General features: G+C 41.6%; 1 protein-coding gene across 1 annotated transcript in view; it reads left to right on the top strand.

Moving 5' to 3' along the window:
• LOC142564327 (alpha-parvin-like) overlaps window positions 1-13,540 on the top strand; it is a 35,984-nt gene extending 22,444 nt beyond the window's left edge. Inside the window, exons 9-14 of the mRNA XM_075675295.1 lie at window positions 508-566; window positions 2,848-2,867; window positions 7,028-7,089; window positions 7,174-7,242; window positions 8,550-8,724; window positions 13,076-13,540. Coding sequence (XP_075531410.1) covers window positions 508-566; window positions 2,848-2,867; window positions 7,028-7,089; window positions 7,174-7,242; window positions 8,550-8,724; window positions 13,076-13,149 — 459 coding nt within the window. The 3' untranslated portion in view covers window positions 13,150-13,540. The remainder of the gene's footprint in view (window positions 1-507; window positions 567-2,847; window positions 2,868-7,027; window positions 7,090-7,173; window positions 7,243-8,549; window positions 8,725-13,075) is intronic.
• Window positions 13,541-22,067: the final 8,527 nt, after the last annotated feature.

Below are 22,067 nucleotides of genomic sequence, written 5' to 3'. Positions count from 1 at the left end.
TGTATTTGCCTACCTCTACTCTTTAGTTTACCTTTAAGGCTTATGTTTATACGTTTCCAAGATTACTGAATACAATTTGCCTGATACATCATAACAAACACAAATTTGTTTTTATTGCTGTTGTATTGCTCACAATTGTCAGGAAATCCATTATAGTATTTTATAATGAATTTTTTCACTCTGGTGCTGTTTGTGTTGGAGTAACTTTCCTTGTAGCAAGCAGGCCAGCTTTTATTGCTGCTCCAAAAGAATGTTCGCAGGCTAGTTGGTACATTGTTGTTAAAAACTGCGTTTCTGCAGTGCAAATATACAGGACACATAAAGATACAAACAACATACATGGGTGCTGACTGCCATTTATTTACTTTGTAATCAACAAACCAATTTTTATCGTCCAAACACATAATGAAACCGCAAATTCACATCTAGAGATGGTCATCCTCTCTCTGCATTTCTTTATCACATATCTTTACGCTTTGTTTTCGCTATGCATTTGATTGATTGCAGAAACGCAATGGAATCCTGCACCCTAGGACTGTTCAGGAAGAGCTGACGTCAACATATGAGTAAGTACAAGAGCTGCGGGATCATCAATGTCATCTTCATTTGCCATTATGATCCAAAGGCCTCTCCTAGTTACCTCCAAATTAACTCCTCACTGCTTCAGCTGAAGCAGTCTAGTGCCTACAGAGTCCCTGATCACATATTAAGCATATATAAGTCGCACCATTTCTGTATATAGACACACCTTTTGCGCCAGAAAGTATGGTAATTGACAAACATTTATTAATTAGCTTTTTTTGCATTTTGCAATTATAGTATTCTTATATTAAAAATTTAGCTGTGTGCTTACTTAGTCAAATCCTTAGTTAAACTTAGTTAAATCATGGAATTACAAATTGAGTCACTTGAACTAAAAGGTTCCATTGCCTACAGAAAGGCAGTAGCCAAATCTTAAACAGAAGTACCATAGCTGGTATCCAGCATTTAGTTGCTGGATTAGGTACTAAGCTTCCAATTAATGTTGTGAAAACATTGAAGGCCTCAGTACATGCATACACCACCTCCTGAATACCGGCTGAGAAAGCACTTTCGAAATCACTCCTTTTTGCAAGTGTGTATCTCTATTGAGCCTGAAAGAAACAGACCCGCAAAAAGTATCTTGGCAAAAACGCTTGGATTTTGTGAAAACAGATGAAAGTAATGCTATTCCAATTAGAATGATGCAATAAAATTTTGTCTACCGAAGTGTGCGAGGCCTGCATGATACTTTTCATGTTTGACGCCGAACAACTTCATATTGAACAAATTAACATTTTTCCCATTGTGCACTGGTAATTTAGGATTGAAAGGTTTAAATCATGTGATTCCAGATATAGCAATTGGGACAAAAAGGGGAACAGCCATCTTTTTACCTAGGGCTTGTGGTGGCTGAGGCAAATTGTAAGGAAGTTTAAGGAATGACTGCTAATTCATTATGTGAGGCACCCTCCGTTTCATATGTGCTGCTACATTCCCTAATGGCATGAGCTTGGATTAGTGCACCTTTACTGTGACAGCAGTTATGAGCTCAGCTTGTGCAGGGTTTTGTGCATGGTGCAAACTCTTGAAAGCAGCACCATCTGTGTTTGTATTTTGGAGGCCACAGTACGCAAAACTGTTGTAGACAAAGGAAACGTTGTGTACTATGTTGCCTCGTTGAGGATACATAGAAGTGTCTCGTTGAGGATATGTAGAAGCACCTATTGTGCGAGCATTTTTGCCTTAAAGCAGAGAGCAAAGGCTTTAATGTGGTCCTTCTTCAGTACGCTCTTTCAGCATAGCTAGTGTGAAGTGCACCAGTAATTTTCAGCACAGCACTCATTTTCGTTGTTCCTCTGCAAGAACAGCTTTTTTGCAGTCTTGTATATCACTAAACAGAGTGTCATCATTATGCTACTGCTATTGTGATCTGTCTCTGCCATGCCATTTTTGTTGTTTACAACACTGTTTCATACCCTTGGGAGACTTTACATCAGATTGCAGTTTTGTACAAAGTTGAGTTGCTTAGAAAAGCCAGAGGTATAACACCTGAAGTCTGTTGATATTCTTAAACATTGAGCTTAATCAGATGAAGGGAAAGCCCAGAAATGCAGCTCACATTTTGTGTATATGTGCAGTAAGTTGCGGTGTTTTTTGGGCCTCTCAGAGATTGCGTTCTGTGCCCTAAATTGTATCTAGGACCTTGCTTTTATTCTTCCGTGAGCTCAGATTGATCTGAAGTCCTAGCAACGTAGATTATTGTTTGAATTTTGCAAAACCTTGTGAATCTCGGCAAATGGGACAATAACATGCAACCGTTGCCTTATCAGAAGAATGTGGTAAACATGCAAAGAAGCTCCTCATAGTATTTGCCATGATCATTTAACCTTTGCCCTATAGCTTAGGGATTTTTGTGATGTTTTTATAATAGTGACAGCTCCATATATTATGTTGCTAGTCATAAATCTTGCCAAATGGAAGAACACAATGTTCAATTTGAAAAGTTAATGAGCAACCTTGTAATTGTGTACAGAGGCATCATAGTGTACTACCATGGACAGATTAAACATGAACAACTTGGGACTTACCAGAGTGCATTCTTTCATTTCCTATTTCACTATGTTGGCTTATATTCCTTGGTTTTGGCTTATTCACTTAATTTGGATCTAAATTAACCTTTGCAACAATATAAGTACTATTTGAAATCTCACACTTGAGTTACAACTAGTGTTGTATTTTATAATATCCTGTTCTCCTTTCATTTGTAGACTGCTAGAATCCTTGTGCCATTCGCTTATACTTACAGCATTTTATTCTTTATTTCAGTGACCTTGGCATGAGAGTTGGTAAGTGGCGACCAGCATTTCCACATTTGTGGTTTTGTCATTAAGGAGTAAACAGTGTTGTAAGTGCACCCATTTATTGATACTGTTGTCAAGGGATAACAGTTTTTTAAATGTATTTCAACCAGTTTTATACTTTATGTTGCAATATGCTCATGATTATGACACTGTTTTGTGGTTGGTACTGTGAATTATAAATATAGCAAGTGGAATCTGACATTTGCTGAAGTGTTTTTAGAAGTTAAATGGACCCTAAATTGAAACATTAAATCAGTGGAGTGTAGATTATTCTCTTCATTGGCAGCATAAGATTATTAGGGGCATAAATTTATTTTCATATACAAAGCAGTCTTTCTTCACTGATATAATGTTTCATAGTCCTAAGCAAGTGCAGTTAGTAGCACAGTGGACTCTCATAACAACGGACCCTGATAATCTGGAAAAAAAATGTCCATTTTATCCGAAGTCCGTAATATTCGAGACTCCTTATTCCCGAAACTTTTGTTGCGATGTCTAACAACTTTATTGCATTGCAAGGAGTGAGTGATAAACGTCCAAAGTAAAAAAACAAAAAAGTCGCAGTTTCGCCCGAAAGGCGAAGCATCGATTGCGATAGCAAATTAAGCAAGATAAGTGCGGTAGCAGCAGCGAGTGAGTTGACCTTTGCGCGGTCTTGCTTCAACACGAACTAAACGTTGAACGCACAGCACATACGAAGCTACCGGCACTGAGCGCACTTTGTCCACATCGCAGATCACTTTGAAGATTAGGCCCGCGCAGGCACTTTGTCCACATCACAGATCGCTTTCAAGATATGGCACCCATGCAACCACACTGTTTACAGCAGCCGATGGAGTAGAACCCCCCTTTCTTCCCCTCGCCTCACCTCCGTGTCTCGTATGCAAAAGAGGGTACGCTTCCACCGCGCTGTCCTCCTTCCCTCGCACGCAAGATATTGAGCCGGGATCATCGGCTGACCCTCGCAAGTCAGTTGCCAGCCCATGTCGACACAGCAAAAGTCCATTTTATACACCCAATTTTGACAAAATTGCCACAGATTTCGTGTGCTTAGCCCGTAGTCCATGGTAGCGCGGTTCATTTAAAGTGAATTTTGTTGCATTAATAAAATAGATAGAGCAAACTAAAATAGAAATATGGTCTGTTATATCCGAAAGTCTGTTGTACGCAGGTCTGTTGTAATAAGCATAGACTGTATTTGTGATGCTGCTCATTATTGCTGCAAAAATACAAAGGCGTCAGTAAAAACAATCATTGGTGTATTGTGTTTTTTCTACTACTTTATACAAAGCCTCCGCTCATCATGACAATAACCAATTTAACATTCCAATATGTAATTTAACGTTGTAGACTAACCAAATACAGTGGAAACTCACTAAATTCAAACTCAAGGAGGACAGAAAAGTGGTGAAAATAGTGGAGTAATGGATAGGAGTGCCTCTGACAAACTTCAATGCAGTCCCACTCTACAAGCATTCAGATACACTTAAACAAGTACTATTAGAGGCCTTGGTGCAAACATTTTTAGCCACATAATGGCTGTGATGTCTTGTATGGCTAATGGCTGTTCAAAAAATGTTTGGCATGGATATGAAACTGGCATGAAAAGCACATGGGCATGCAGACTGCAGTCAGTTCAAGCCATTTGAGACGACAAGCACAAAATGCATCTGCCTGTGCTGAAAGCCAAGTTGCGCAGTTAGCATTGCAGTGCAGTCCTCTGTCCACATAAACACTCAAGTGCATGGCTTGTGCTGTCAGCTGTGGGGACCACCTGGAGCAGACTGTGGGCATTGCATAAACATGAACAGCAGAATAGTCAGCGTCTGTGCCATGGTGTCAGTTTCAGAGGCATGGGTTCCACAATAGCAGTAGAAGCTTGGCATATTTGTTTGGGTGTAATAGCAATTTGCTGTCACTTTCCAGAGGTATTATGACATCTAGCCACCAGAAAGGACTGAGCAAATGTCACTTCACTCTATACCTCAAAGCACTACTCTTCTTACAGTACTTCCTGCACTTGGTAGCAGATAACATGGTGCAGATGCTGTTAGTTTTACATACCATCCCTTCGCACTGCATTGGAGTTGCAGGACTGCTTAAGTTGGCACTTAAAGCTTCCATGGCATGGAGTAGGAGCCATGCTTATGTGTTCTTGCTAATAGTAGAACACTGTTAGCAAGAACGTTGCTGAATGTCAGCAATGTAGAACGTTAGCAAGAATGTTGGTAAGAATGCTGAACATTCTTACCAGCTGTCCACAGCACTGCAAGCATCAGTGATGCGAATCACATGAGAGACTTCTCCACGACACTGGCAATTACCCGACTTGTATCCACAAAGTAATCATCAGACCACTCCATTTCAGCCATCACAATAGAGAACAGCACACCTGTAAATTCACAAAAACTTTAAGATTCAGCGATGCATTTGTTTGCAAAGCACACTTTAGGCAAGTCGTGATTTGAACTAGAATGGCGCCAACAATGTGCGAAGTAACAATTGAGCAAACGAAATGAGAACTGCCTGCATGCCCCCTGCCAAAGGAAAGCATGTGTAAATCATGCTACAGTATGCACTGGTACTGCCAGAATGGGGTGCAAGGAAGAGCTATTGCAAGTAACAAAGTGTTCAACAGTGCAATGCATAACTTAAAATTTGCATTTGGGCATCAGATTTTCATAAGTGTTAGGCAGGAAGGGGGAGTTTCATTTGTTTTAACCATCTTCCTTGCTTTTGTGTTTAGAACTATTGTGTGTTTTCTGGTTTTTTTTTTTCAACTGAAATGTGTGTAGCTACAAGACCTGAGACTCAACTCAAGTTTTGCTAGCTTAAGTAATGCAAATATACTACAAATTTGCAGTGTATTCCTAGCTTTCTAGTTGAAGTTTGTATTTCTAAAAACATGAGATTACTTAATACTAACTGTGTTTTATTTAATCATAACGTGCTGCAAATAATAACAGACTAAATTTCTTGGTATCTACCTTGACTCACAGCTGTCATGCTATGTGCATATGCACGAAATTACGCTAAAAATGTACAAAAAAATTCTTTATAAGCTGAGGCATCTGCTTTCATTAAAAGCACTCTTATTATTATATCACTGTTTCATTCACATTCATATCACTTGCACAATCATAGTTTATGGACTAGCCTAACGTATAACATTACATCAACTACAAATGGCACAGTGTTCTGCACAGCATGCAATGCTTTCTTTTTAGATGTGATTCATCATCATTTGCATATTCGCTATTAGGCATTCAGTCTGCCAAGTCAGGCATTGACTTTTACATCTTCGTTCTAACCTGCAAATATCATCTTGTAGTTAATTGTTCTTCAGTAATGTTCACCAGTCCTCTAGCTCCGTATCGAACATTATCAACTTCAGCGAACTCTCTAGTAGCACCGGCCATTCAAACAAATTATGGGTTCTTTTTGATTTCATTTGCTGCAGCCAAACTTGGGACAAACTACCGCACGGTGTCAGATCAATAGCATCGTTTTACATGTTCAAATTCTTCGTACACTTGAACTTGAATCCCAGTAATGCTCAAAACATTTGCAACCATGTGTGTTTCTAGCTGCAACTCACTACTGATTCGAGTTTTTCTGATTGCTTTACATAACCTTTTGCAACTTTCTAAAGTTAAAGCTTTGCTTCTTTGCTGTTTTTCATGACACATACTTTTTATTATGTTCTGTTGTAAATTACTGTTTTTCTTGTGTACCTACTTCGCGTGATCATTTCCTGATTGCTTCATGTGCCTTGTAGTCAACTTACAAGAGTGTTAGAGTGTCATTTGTTATTGTTTGTTTGCTGTCTTCTTTTACTCGTACTACCTAATATGTTCTATCTTTAATGACTGTTTTACTTAAGTACCTGCTTTGTATGGTCTTTATAGCAATGTCTTAACATATACTTTGTTAATCTACGGACCCTTCATACAACTCCGTGAGGAAGAGGAGTTCTGGGGTCTTGTCTCTATATATAATTTTCTTTGTAACTAAATGTGTTTAATGAACATTGGTTGGCTAATTGATTGATTCCTTTTAGATTCCTTTAATATGCCATGCCTCATTGCTGTACAAGCAACCGCATTCCATGCCAAGAGCTTACACAGTTTGCTGTTTTTATGCAGAACGAGATGCCTTTGATACATTGTTCGACCATGCCCCGGACAAACTACAAGTTGTGAAAAAGGTTAGTTTTCTACATATGCAGCTTCTTGTTCTGCCTTTATTTCTGTAATGTTTCATGTGCACATGTTTCCATTTGCTCTTTCAGTCACTCATGAGCTTCGTAAACAAGCACCTTAACAAGATCAACCTCGAGGTCTCGGACTTGGACACACAGGTTCGTGTGAGAATGCAGTCATTGTTTGTTGCGATTTTGCTGACGCAGTCAAAGCAGGAAAAGCTTCTGTGCTGCCATTGTTACAATTCGGTGCACACAGATTTTCTTCAGTGCACAGCGAAGCGTGCGCACCTATAGAAAGTGCCCTTTTAATCTTTTCGTTGGCATATATGGAAGTGGTCATGTTGCACAAAACAGTTGGCATGAGGGGGACTGTGTATATGGCAGCATTTTCGCTTGGTGTGCACATTTACTCTTGGCCAAAGTAACATTGCACCCCCCCCCTTTGAACAGTGATAGGCTGCTACTGAGTATGAGTGTCTTTCTCTAAATTAAGACATTTCACTATGGCTTAGTGGGCACTTTATGCTGCCACTGCAGTGGCAGAAGATTGAGCTTGTTGCAGGACCATTGAACACAAGTGGTAGCCAGTGGGAATGCCTCTGGAATTCTGGGAATGTCAGTCTGCTGTGGCATGTTCATGATATCATAAACCACAGCATGGTAGGCATGTAGATAAGCCATGTACTGGCATAAAAGGTCAATGTTTCTGTGTTTAGGGGAAGCTTTTTTTTATTCATACTATGTTATATTCAACTGCAGATAATTTTAGGTTCCGTTAAGTATAGCAAAAGTCTGATTCAGAATGTAATGATGGGGCTTCAGACAAGGGCATAAACTGAGGAGCAAACAAATACAAGTGCTGGCTTTCAACTGAGACTTTATTACAAGCAAGAAATATATACATCCACATTGAGATTAAAGAACAAAGGAATAAGCAAGAAGTGCATAGCAGTTTCAGATGCCAATGAAAATAATCACTTGCTCACCTATACTGCACGCTTGTACTCCTGTAAACCTATGTACCCAGTAGGTGTCAGTTTAAGTTCTTGTTACAAGTCATGCTATTACATATTGAATGATGCATAACAACTAGCCCAATCATGGACATTACTAACATAGGTTATAAAACTACAGGTAGTTCCATTGATAATGGGAACAGGCAGGCAGCTGGCGAACATTTGGCAGGTGGTGCGACTGCTGATGCATGCAGAAGTGCTGTCAGCGCACTATTCCAGTACGTAGAGAAGACCCAGTGCCATCTTTTGCACCTGCGTTTCACAAAGTGGTTATTTCCAGACCTCACACAGACAGAAATTCGTTTATGCTCTGCTAATATGTGTTCCCTTTAGCGTACCCATACGCTAGTTGTCTGCAGTTCTCTGCTATTTGTTTCCTGCTAGAAAACATTACCGCATTATAACTTTTGTGTAGAAGCTTACAAGGTTGTCTTTTTTTGTTGTTAGTTTCAGGATGGCATCTACCTGGTTCTCCTCATGGGCCTGGTCGAAGGCTACTTCGTACCCCTCTATTCATTTTTTCCAACACCTTCAACATTTGACCAGAAGGTCCACAATGTGTCCTTTTCATTTACTCTTATGACGGATGCCGGTCTGCCAAAACCTAAGGCAAGACCAGAAGGTTAGTCTTGTGCCTGTCTTCCTGAAATGTTGAAGCAAACATAAGATTCACTGCTGGGGGGCTTTGTCCTTTTTAATAGATAACAAATATTGCTGTCACTCAACAAGACAGCTGTCACACTTTGACCAGGGTTGTGGACTGGTGTTGTCGATTTCATTCCTTTAATTCTATTGATTTTAAAGTGGAAGTCAATTGACATTCTATTTTTCTTAATGCTGGCAAGAGGCCACAGAGTAAGAACCTTGGTAACATGGAGTTTTCCTGTTCTAGACAGCATGACAGCAATGTCAGTCCTTAGCTGCATGCCTATGCATGCACATAGTGCTTCCTGGGCCAAAGCAAATGAGCATTAATGAAAACAAGCCAGTCCGTTCTCATTTCATGCCGACTAAAATAAGCACAATTCAGTTCTATTCCCATTCTGTCCATGTACATACAGTTAAATGGTCATGGTTCCTTTCCTATTCAATTCAAAACTTACTGAAAACTGGTATTTTGGAATCATTCCAATTCTGGGATGGAAACTCCACAATTCCGAGTGTGACTCTCCTTATGGTGACAATAGCTAATGTCAAACTCTGCTTACCTATTGCTAGACATCCCATGTTTGACTACATTATAGTAGTTGGTGTTGCTTCTAATAAACTCCTGAGGCCTGTGCATTTCTTTCAGCAGTGTGAAGTACTCAGTGCTTCTACACATCTTCAGTTTGGGTACTTTTGTACAGTTGTTACAAAGACAGAATGCATAATGGCACAAACACCAAGAAGCCAAATTTCCTTTCAGTTTGAGCATGCAGCCTAAAAAAGTGTATTGCAGGGTTAGTCTTGCATGCCAGCGCAAACTACAATTCCGAAATACAGGCCCCAACTGCCGGTCTTTTTAGTTCAAGACCACCTTAGCATTGTTGCTGATAGTTGCCAGCGCTCATCACTGTGTTCTAGTGTAGTAAATATTGTATTGTAATTCGATTTTATGTTATACATTGCCTAGGGTTGAATATCAAGCTTATTCTTCTAGAAAGCCAAGGGAAACTGACTTTTAAAAAAAAGTTAATGCAGTTTCTGTAGTTACCACCTACCAGTTCATCAGTAATTCTGCACTAATGTCAGTGTTACTGCAGTTTCTTTTTTCATTTGCAATTGAATACCACTTTGCTAGTCAAAAGTCACTGTGACCTTTCTGTTTAGTGCATTTTGTTGTCTCACGCAAGTTTTTAGCATGCACTGACAAAAAGAAAGTTCTAAAAGCATTTCACTCTCATCCTTAGTTGCTAATTTTGATATTAATATCTGCACATAAGTGACGTGAGAACCTTAAAATGGCTTGACCCACAATGGTGGCTGAGCAGCTGTGGCAATCTGGTGCTGAGTACGAGATCGTGGGTGTGATACCCGACCATAGCGGCCACATCTTGATGATGAGGGCAGAAAAGCAAGAAATAAATAAACATACCCAATGCTCGTGTTGGAAGACATGTGAAGCGAAGCTTCAGTTTAGTGATGTGTATTGTATCCTACAAGTAACGGTGATGTGTACAGTTGTCTTTACTTTTATCTTATGCAGCGAGCAACCTCATTCAATGTTTATATTTATCCAACACAATGGTCACAGCTCTAATCTCATGGAATATTCCTGCTTTTCTACTACATCGCTCATAGCTATGCCGAAATGCTAATGCCAAATCAAGTGGATGCGCAGTGTGAATGCTCTTAAAAAAAAAGTTACTCCCCTTGTGGCTTATCATGTCCCACAACAGTAATCATAATCTGTCTTGCCCGCATTTCCTTTCTTTAACACTGCGAGCCCAGTACTTCCCAGTCACGAGCGGCTTGCACGTTATCACTGTGACACGGCATTCTTGACAGGAAAGTAGCGAGCATCGAGTTTTCAGGAAAGGAAACGCAAGCAAGGCAGGTGACAATTGTTGATGGGGGACAACTATACACCCCAGAGGGTGCAACCGTTTTAAGAGTGAGATGTCACAAAGGCAAAAGTGGTGTACGACGCTTTCTGAGGAACAAATGCTGGTGGCAGGTGTGCATATCTTTGTGCATTTGAACATTGCGTACCTCTTGTGTTGCAGTAGCACATTCTTGCACGATCAGTCAAGAATGGCCACACACGTCGCCATTTGTTGTGAAACGTTTAAATTACCACTTCCCTCAAGCATCACTTCACGTAGATGCAGACGTGCATTGGATCTGCATATTTTTTTCCTTATTACACAGAACAGAGGTGTGCTTACTGGCACTGCTTTGTTGGTCTGCATACAGATCCAATATGAACCCATTTCCAGGTGCTCACATCTGACACACATGTAGCCTTTGTATACACACACACTCGCACACACACACACACACAAATGTAGCCACCGAGATATCAACCAACCCTACAGCAGTCGCACCAAATCTGAAGGGGTTGGCAAAGAAAGCTGTGCTATAGCCATTTCCATGCCACGGACAAGCTGGGTTCATCTGCATACTTCTGGAATAAATGGGAAAGGAGGAGCTCAGCTTGTCTAGAACAGTTTTCTTGCCATTTTCCATTTCTAGCCAACGATACTTATTACTTTTCTTGTACTGCTGTCAAGGTTCGCGATTGCAATAAACAGTTGAGATTGGCATAAATAAATGGTTAAAATATTTTCTACATTGCTTTTATAAAGGATTTTGCAGTAATAGAATTTAGCCATTTTTGGTGAGGATTAATGATATTAGCGGGGCAGGGAAGGGGTTAAAACACTTTTGGTACACATTAAGTATACCCAGGTAGTCAAAATCAATCTGGAACCCTCCACTACAGTGACTCTCAGGAGCCACTGTGCCATCTTGGAAATGCAAAAATGGGGTTATACAATGCTAGGGATGATGATGGCATAAACAGGAAGTCAAATTGTAACACAAATGCTGTTTCATGCTTAAATTACACTGTTTAACGTACTGATACTGTTGCTGAAAGCTCGGCTAGTTGGCTGCTGGCATTGTGAAACAGGTTACAGCACTTAGTAAGGTCAAGATGTAGAGACGAAACACCCAAGACAGGCATCGTAAATCGATTATATTACTAACTCTGTGAGTGAGTGTCTTGTCATAGCTGCCAAAGAAAGATATTGATAAGGAATCGACGAAGCAACGGAATCTTCCAGCAGCCACCATAGTGACAGCTTTAAAGGGACACTAAAGGCAAATATTAAATTCAAGCTAAAGTGATGGATTAGCGCTTGAGAATCTCTAAGGCATCAACATAATCGTGAACAGAGCCTTAATAATCGAGAAACTGAGGTAAATGCAGGACATGATTAAACTCCCCCCGGGACATTCAAGTACTTGCCCAGTGACGAAAGCACTCCTCAGTTGAATTCTGTCCCCAGTACTCAACCGCTCGTTGCAAAAGACATCATTGCATTGTATAATGAGACGAAATAAAATGCTACTTGTCCAGTTCTGTTTCATTTTTAAAAAGAACTAATTAAAATCGCCCTTGACAACGGCGCGGGTGGTCAAAAGGCTTCGTTTTTGCCCAACTGCGCCGCCCACGCTTTCGCACTTCAGCAGTTTCATTATCGCATAGTGCTGCGCTGGTTTTGCTGGCTCGCGAAACTCGCACAAGCTGCAAGTAGTAGAGGATTCAACTTCCATGTTATGTCGCGTGATGGCCTAATAGTATGCGCCACTTGACCAAAAAGCAGCTTCAGCAGCGAATCTACGGCTCTGTATTGGCTCGGTGCCGCCGTCTGTTGGATGCCGTTTGATTCACCGATGGCAGCAAAGGGTGGTGATGACATATGCAACGTGACCACTCCCCCGTTGCGTGGCGGGAGATTTGAATTTTGAAAAAGGTATTCGGACCCTTCAGATGCAATTTTCTCGTAAACTAAGTCCTTTCTTGGCACGAAGCAAGCGTTGCGAAGTTTCTGGAAACAGTCCACGGCTACTTATTATTTGCCTTTGGTGTCCCTTTAATATTTCTGACTGGTTTTTGTTTTCTTGGTGTACATTGCACTAATGCCACCCAAAGGGGTACTGAGAGAAATACACCTGGTGTTTTCAAAAGCAGTGTCTTCTGGGTGCATTAAACCACCTTTATGTTAGCAACCTTCAGAAAAAGCTTCAATAATTACTACCTGCTTAACAAGAATGCAAAACATACTAAAAGCTTTTTATGAAGTTGCTAACAGGTAGTTTCATCCACCTAGTAGCTATCACTTTCTTTATATGTGTTGTAAGTTATCTAGAACACCCATTGTAGAAGGTACTAGGATGCTAACCTTGGGGTAGTTCTGGCTGGCTACTCTGAGCATTGAGTGGTCGCCGCATCTGTACTTCATGTTTTGCTTATTTATTTTCAGATTTGGTAAATGCCGACCTGAAGTCCACCTTGAGAGTGCTGTACAACCTGTTCACAAAGTATAAAGACACGTGACCTGTCTTTGGCCAGAGGCAACTGGTGGTTCTGTGCCCCTGGAGGCTTCACACTGCCAAGCATCTTGCATTTAACATTGAATACTAATTAAGCTTTTACCCTAAAGTGCCTTTTATGAGAATCATTTGTAGCAAATGCCAAGCAGTGACTACCAAATGAATTACTCTTTTTTGTTTTAAATGTAATATTTTGATGCAGGGTTGCCATGACATAATCGTAAAAAAAGATGTGCGAGTACATCTGTACATAACAGACGAAGATAAAATAAGCTATTTATTTACATGCCTTTAGTCACTGATGATGCTAATTGTGCCTGCAATGCTTTTTTCTGCTGTTATTGTAGAAGGCTGGTCCGCAATAAATTGCTCCTCTCTTTGTTGTAGTTGAGAAACTTGGTCACGTTTCTTTTAATTCTCTTTTAAACATGAAAGTGTTTTATGTCGGGCTCTACCGAGAATTCTCGCATGTACAAACATCAGGAAAAGGGAAGGCTATTTTTCTAGCGCCCCATGAGATGATGCCACTTTGTCAGTCTCTGTTTCATTCTCTGAGCTGTGTGCGCTGGTGGTATGCGGTAACAGCGAAGTTTTGCCACTTGGATTCTCTTCCACATCGGAATAGCCTATGATGCCTGGTTGCCGCCTACTGCTTCACCTACAACGGCACCAAATAACAATGCTGCATTAAGCGCAGCTGAAAGGCAGTGACGTCGGCAGGCAAATGTCGTGAAACGGGCCCCGTTGGACAGATGAGAGACATGCCCATGAGAAGCACAATGCATACATGCATACCTGACGCACACTATGAACTGTGCCTCACGTATTCGTGAAGCTAAGTGCGTCGCCAGTTACCGAGCTGCAAAAGACGCTTCCGAGCCAGACCAAAATGCTCCTACCTTCACTAAAACCGCTTGGCAACAGGACACCTCATGCCAAGCGAAGCTGAAAGAAAGCTGCCGACCTGCAAATGGTGTGCATTTCACAGTAGCAGACCGCAAGTTCATGGAGCGATTTACGGACAATCCCTTCGGCTTTGCTTTTAGTTTGTGAACGCCTGTGGTTTCTGGCAGATTAGCACAGTGCTCCGGTGCGTGCAACGCAGTTTCTCAGGGAATGTTGCTTCATTTTCATGTTATGACTGATTCCTATGAAAGAGGGATCAACCCAACTATTTTTTAAGGTAACCTAGTCTAGAAGCCACTTTCACTGATGTGTCTGGTATAAAGCAATATGTTCTTCCTAGGAATCTTGTAGAAGGGGTACACAAGGTGTTTTATATTAGGTTTGTTAACATGCAGAGTCCTGTCCAGCCTTATTTGGAACTTTGAGTAATCTTCCAGGTGTACATGATTATAATATGTAAGTTGTGAGCTCTTAGTTTCCAATCTGATAAGAAGCACCTCTCATCTTCAAGATTACATAGGCTTGAAGATCTTTTCTTCACTTTTTTTTTCGACTCCAATCGACTATATATAACTACACATGCATTCATGAGGTCTTTGTTGGTGCTTGTGCTATCAGCACCTTAGGTGTTCACATGCGTGATAAGTGTGTAATGTGCATTTGCTGGAGCATGTGGTGTCATGAGGGAATGCTTTAGCAATCACTCAACACCAGTGAGAACAGTAAATCAGTTTGAAACTGCTATATGAAAGAGTAAATACACAAGTTGTTTTGTGCACTTGGGCACACTGACATGCACCTTGATGTGACAGCACACAGAAATGTACTATGCAGTCTGTCATGTGATTTCCAGTTACCTCCTCCACTTGCAAATGTGGATGATGAAGTACTAGTTGCTGCATCATATTAAAGTTGGCAACAGTCTAGAAATACTGTAGCAAGTACAGTTGCAGGTTTTAAAACATTTAGACAGGAAACGAAAGTAGACAAGCTTAGGGCTTGTCTTGTGTATACGTGCTTGTCACATCTGATGTGTGCATTTGCATAACCTGCAAGTGCAAACCATCTATAAGCGAGCAACACATTCTATTAAGATGCAAATACACTGTTGGGACAACTCGGAGAACTTGTGTAGTCATGTCATGTATTTATGTTTACTCATTTTTGTGACACCACATCAGAAGCAAGCTTTTGCAGTATCGACATCTCTTGTGGAGTATGTTGGGTTAGGAAGCACACAGGGCAAGCGCAGTGCAGTTTTATGGGCAGATGATTGTATTTCTAAATCTCCTTTGAGATACATTATGATGGTCAATTCTGACCTCACACCATTGATATGACTGTGTTGACTCGTTGGGCTTCATTGAAGTGCTCGCACACAACTCAGTCACAAGTGTATGTTGCCTTCAAATCCTTTCTGCTGGTGCTTGATATTGAAGCTATGTAATCACTGTAAATAACAATAATTGAAAATTCCAGTTATTCGAAAGTTGGATGGAGTAAATCTCATGATGGTCATCACTAACACAGTCATGCACTCATTGTTTGGTGTTCTAGGTGTCTGTTATATAAGGACTCTCTCTTACACGAGAGCACTGGCAGTGGCCGTTGGTAGTGCACTGTTCACTCGAAATTGGTTTCTATTGTATATGTCAGCATACAGTAACCTATAATTCTATTTTGTATCACATTTTACTATTCATATAATTTGAAGAGAAACCTATGTTCACTTGGAGTTGAAGTATATTGAGCCAACTATCTTTTAGTTTCCGCACTTGACATTTTCAAATATGCAAATGCCACTTTAACAGGCACTCGTGGAGCAAAAAAAAAGAAATATAAGGTAAAAACCATCCTTGATGATTACCGATGTCATGCGAAGCATTTGTGAGAGGTATAGAATATGCATATGTGTGCAAAGAATAGCAATGATGGTATGATAACAATGGCTTGATGATGGCACTAGAGTGACGATAGCAGCATAACAAACATGGTGTGACGACGATAGTCTTATGACAGTTGCGTGACAAAACATGGTGCCAGTGATGCTGATACTATTACAATGGTAGGATGACAGTGGCATGACGGTAACGGAATCACCATGATGGTGTGTCGACGATGCCATGATGAAGTTGAAATCACCTTGATGGCATGGGGAGAAATGAATGACAATGTAATCGGTCCAACATAATGACTGCAATGGAATGACCACAATGGTATGATGATAGCTTTGTGATGGCGGAGTCGTGCCAATGATGGAATGATGATGGTATGATGATGGCTCGACAGCGTGATGACAACACAGTAAAAGATAGTGAAAAGATGACATTACAACAAAAAATTATTGCAATGTAACTTAGGCAATGAAATGAGGATGACAGCTTGACAACAGTGGCATGTTGCTGTTGGAGCTCATGACTGCTCACATGCATCACCTGCCACTGCAGGCCGCTTTAATTTGCACTGGTACTTGCACTATGTCCGGTGCCTACCACTTGGGCCACTTAATTCACACTATATCCGGTTTTCGTTTGTACTATGCCCGGTGGCTATTCGTGCTGCATTATCCCTGGAGACGGCCCACAAAACTGGCACGCCCTTGCTCATCACCTGGCAGAGGCCTTAGCTCTGACTAGGCGATGTAATGCTTTGCATTTAAGAGACGTGTGACAAGCTAGGGGGGGGGCGGTGTCGATGAAGGTGTCGATGTAAGGATTTCCTTTCCAGTATATGTTCATCTTCCATATCGTCTGACACTTAACAAAAGTGGCTTTTGGAATTGCGGATAATATATAGTACATCAGTAAATGAAGCACACAAGAGAAATCTACCTTCAGCTCTCTTCAAACTAAAATTTCATTTTCAAGAAAACTATGTATAGTATTTCAGTTGCAGTTGCCCTGGAGACGGCCCACAAAACTGGCACGCCCTTGCTCATCACCTGGCAGAGGCCTTAGCTCTGACTAGGCGATGTAATGCTTTGCATTTAAGAGACGTGTGACAAGCTAGGGGGGGGGGGGGCGCAAACAGTTAGACGGAATGAAGGTGTCGATGTAAGGATTTCCTTTCCAGTATATGTTCATCTTCCATATCGTCTGACACTTAACAAAAGTGGCTTTTGGAATTGCGGATAATATATAGTACATCAGTAAATGAAGCACACAAGAGAAATCTACCTTCAGCTGTCTTCAAACTAAAATTTCATTTTCAAGAAAACTATGTATAGTATTTCAGTTACACACATGATCTCCAATGAACTTACCAATAATCAAATAATGCAAAACATGCGAGAAACCTTAGCAGTAATCTACACAGATATCCGGTGCATGTTGTCAATCATAAGCAAAAACATTAAAATTAATTTTATAGATACTTTAGTACAAAGACTTCTTTCTGCCAAGACACACAATCTTTTTCATTGTGTGCTGTGAATATGTTCATTCCAACTTCACCCTGGCTGTTCTATCTTAGGACCAGACCTTTTCATACTGTGCTCGGTTTTGATACTGCAAACTGTACAGTGAATACAGGTTATAGACTACAAAGAGCAGCATCAAAGAGCTGCTCCCCACATTTATGCTAGACACCCATTGCAATGTCCGAGCTGCTACTGCATTCTGGTTCTCAACACAGGGTCACATTTGGGTTTGACTTCTAGTTTGAGCAGTTGGTACTTGACGGGGTCGATCGAAATCGCAAAAATACATGGGCTCACCAAAATGCTCAATGTACGTTACAGAAATCCAGGGAGTCGAAAGTTAATCTAGGGCCCTCCACTTAGGTACATCAAGGTGCAAAACCATGGTCGATGTTCTACACTGAAAATGTAGGCAAGTCACCTCAGCATTGCAGCCGGGAGATTAGCCCTCTGACCGAACACACGAAGTGTAAGACTCGTAGCTATAGTGGCTGTATGAATTCAAGAAAACGTAAGCTAAGTAGAAACGAGTTGTTGCGCTAGGGATCCTCTGAATCCTGCTGTCGGACAATCTTATTTAAGAATTAAAGCCAACGTCCTTCTTAGTGACTGGACGGTAACTTTTCCGTATCGAGTGTCTGAAACATCTTCCCTGGGCCGATCCTGGAGGTAATACACAGGCACGCCAATAAAATTACATAATTTTCAGGTTTGAGCTCTGTTATAGTTTCGCACTTTTATTATGCGAATCTGAGAAGATTTAAGATTAGAAGCATGCGCTGTTGGTGTTTTGTTTCATGACGTTTGTGGGCTGCAATTCTCAAGTTTCAGATTGGATTGGAGCAAACTTTATCTGTGCCTGCAGTTGGGCGCTCGCGCACCCAGACGAGAGCCTACGTCGTTTACGAGGTTGCCGTTACTCGGCGCGGGTCTCCGTTCGCCGTTGCCGGCTCACTGGGTCCCTGCCTTTCGAGCGCCCTGAGGACCTACTGGACGGCCCAGAGGAATAATTTCAGAGGAATAGTTTTGTTAAGAATGTAATACCTGGTATGAGGGACTTGAGTGATAGGATGAAGCAATGTAACCATATATATATATATATATATATATATATATATATATATATATATATATATATATATATATATATATATATATATATATATACCCGCCGTGGTTGCTCAGTGGCTATGGTGTTAGGCTGCTGAGCACGAGGTCGCGGGATCGAATCCCGGCCACGGCGGCCGCATTTCGATGGGGGCGAAATGCGAAAACACCCGTGTACTTAGAGTTAGGTGCACGTTAAAGAACCCCAGGTGGTCGAAATTTCCGGAGTCCTCCACTACAGCGTGCCTCATAATCAGAAAGTGGTTCTGGCACGTAAAACCTTATATATATATATATATATATATATATATATATATATATATATATATATATATATATATATATATATATATATATATACCGCATGTCATGTAGCATGACGTGGCATATAGCATACATATACTTTAATGTACAGGGAACATCACGGCGACGGCAAAAATTCGCCTAAAGTGTCCATATAATTGCTATCGCAATAATATTGAGACACGACCCATTGCTACCGTCAAAACGAGTTATGTATGAGGCGTGTACTGCAGCGGGACTCCTTTCGCACTTCCCTAAGAACACGGCGCCATCTAGCGCCGCCGCCACGAATCCTATTCGTGGCCTCCGAAATTCATAGCGCGCCCGTGCGTGCGAACACTTAGAAACGCGCGTCAAGCAGCAACTGGGCCCCTCTCTCGCTCTTTGGATAGCTGTTGTAAATGTACGCCTTGTACTAGCATTCCAGCTCTGCAATCTCTGTCCTAGGCACCTACTTTTACTATGTAGGGTCACAAAAAGTATTTAGACTTATTTAAATAGAGTGCGTATTACAACAACCAGCCTTGATACCAACGTCACTAGCAACGTACTCAGTTTTGCAGGTTAGCGCGTGGGAAGTTAACAGTATGGCTGAGGGTACAAGACCGTACTTCGCCCTGGTAAAAAGTGAACAAAAAATGGACAGAAAAAAGACGTTCTGTAAACATAAGTGCAAACGCCAACAATTACGAAACCAGTCCAAATAGTTGTTACGTTTCCACGTTCAGTTGCATTTGTAACAGTGACTTAATTCGGAGTCCTAAACGTACACCTAGACTATTCGTTTTTTTTCTTCTTTTTTAGAAACTGGCCACACAGCGATAACACTAGCACTTCTATGGAAAAACCTGATCGGTTAATTCCCGTTCACGCTTAAATTTGTGTTAAAGGCCGTTATGTGCAGCGTTACAGAGCTGCTGTGTCAATGGCAGAAATCAAGAGTGCTTTCACCACGTACATGCGCGCACTTTCATCATTCCGTTCATTTCTCTCCTTCCCCTTTTTGCGTTCTCTCCATGTTGCGTTCAGCAAGGAGTATATATGGTCCTGTTTCCATAGCAACACCCAGCTGGTATTCCGTCGACTACAGCTGAGATATACGACCACCTGCAGTCTATTTAGGTATGCTTAAGATACCGGCTTTACGGCGCCGTATCTGCCACTTTCTTCCCGCGAAGTTAAACAAATCTTTAGTGAAGCAATGAACGGGGCTAGATGGTGGACGTTCATGATTGTATTGCACTTAGTGTTACATTGACGGAAGTAATAGACGAAATTAAAGAACGAAACGTGGACGAATGTGGCGCCGCGTACGCCCACGTTTCGTTCCTTATTTTCGTCCGTTAGTTCCGTCTGTGTAACACTAGGCGCTATAATGACATGACGTACAGTCGCGTACAATATGACTTGCGACACCCTTGTTCGTGGTCGAAGGGGTTCCAGGGCTACGCGGTGGCTCTGACAGGCGAAATAGCAGTTTAGAGAATACCACTAATTGAAGGTGTTTAGGTCTGTAACTTACCCTGTGTCTGCGCAGCCGTACAGTCGGAGCCCCTTCGACCACGGGCACCCGTGTTGTAGGTCATATTGCACGTTACTTTCATAGGCTTCCACATATGATTCTACAGAAGGTTTATAGACAACAGTCAATAAAAAAGCGTAACCGTAAGTTCATTGGGTGTGTCCAAAGAATCTGTAAGTAATAGTGAAACATATGTAGAAGTGATTCTTTAAAACTAAGTTTTTGTGACTTTTTCACGTACGTCACTGAAGTCAAAGCTTATTGTTTGAGCCTTCAAACATTCACGGAGCATCATCTCTACACTTTATGTCCTTCCCGCTGACCAATTTAATACCGCGGTATACCTACTGCGTTCATCATCGACGCAGTTCATTCACCCCATGGTTATGACGTGGCTGCGCTTATTCCGGCAGAGAGGCTGTAAAGTTTGTGTAGTTGACAGCGCCACCAGGTTCGTACGCGGTTGTAATGGCATTGGTTTTGGGCACCCATTGTCTTGCAAGAAAACTTACATTGACCAAACTGGTCGTTGTATTAATTTTCGTTCCAAGGTGCTAAAAGCTACACCTAGCTCTCAGTTATCAAGTCATTGTTGATCATGCGCTGCTCATTAAATTTCACTATCACTCGATCACACGTCCGTTATTATATGACACGCATACATTAGCGTACCCGTGAAATGACCGATGCCCTGTATATTGAAAAGCACGCACACTTTTGTACGGGCGAGACATGTGTAGCTTTATAGGTAAGCATGGGTTTGCCTATCTCGCCACATCTGATATGTGTCGTCTGATTTTGTCCCATTTTTGGCTGTTTTACGCCGTATACTTCCTGTGTATATTCTCTAGCTTCTCGTGTTCCAACCTTCATGCGTATCGTCACATTATTTCAAGAACTTTGTAGAAAAGTTGAAATACGGCGCTCGGTGTTGTTTCTACTGTCTCTTGTTCAATAGACAGTTTTAGTACTGCGTACGTAAGATCGCTACATTCTGCAAAGTGCGCATGTGCAGAACGCAACACGAACGGTACGTGACGCGTGCGCGGCCACCGCGTACGCACGCATCCGATTTTTGCGTGCGTGCGTGGGGAGCCTTGCGTGCTGCTCTCGTGGTTCTCGTTTGTTCGGGAGAGCGCGAGAAAAGGGAGTTTCGAAAAATGGCGGCGTCAAAGGCGACCAGTGGTAGGTTGTACTTTTTCGTGGCCTACGATTTGGCCTTGCTGCGCGAAGAGGACTTGCGGAACCAACGCCAGGATCCTGCACGGTGGGAATCCATGAAAAACAATTGTGAACTTTGTTTTTGAGAAAGTGTTCAGTGTGCGCTGTTTGCGCGCAAACGTTACGTCACGTTGTCGAGAACAACGCCGTCTATGGTTCGACCGATGGTTAGGTTAGCCCTGACGTGACACGCACATGCTACGTTCCGCAAAGCGCTTGCGGGCTGCGTACGTATCGTCGTGGCGCAGTATACTAAAACTGCCTAATGTCTGCCATTCGTTGTAAATTGCGAGTCTCTTTTAATTAGCCCAGCGTTCCGTTCTTGTCCTCCTATATTCTTATCAATTCCACGGCAACCTTTCATTTTGCCTTTTCATCGAGTGTTTAACCTATATATATATTGCACAAGGGCAGAGGGGACAGTATTCCGCATAAGCACTTCATG

Source organism: Dermacentor variabilis, chromosome 11 (genome assembly GCF_050947875.1).
Source record: "Dermacentor variabilis isolate Ectoservices chromosome 11, ASM5094787v1, whole genome shotgun sequence".
Classification (NCBI taxonomy): Eukaryota; Metazoa; Arthropoda; class Arachnida; order Ixodida; family Ixodidae; genus Dermacentor; species Dermacentor variabilis.
The sequence above is the reverse complement of the archived record's forward strand: the minus strand, read 5'-3'. Positions and strand labels throughout refer to the sequence as shown.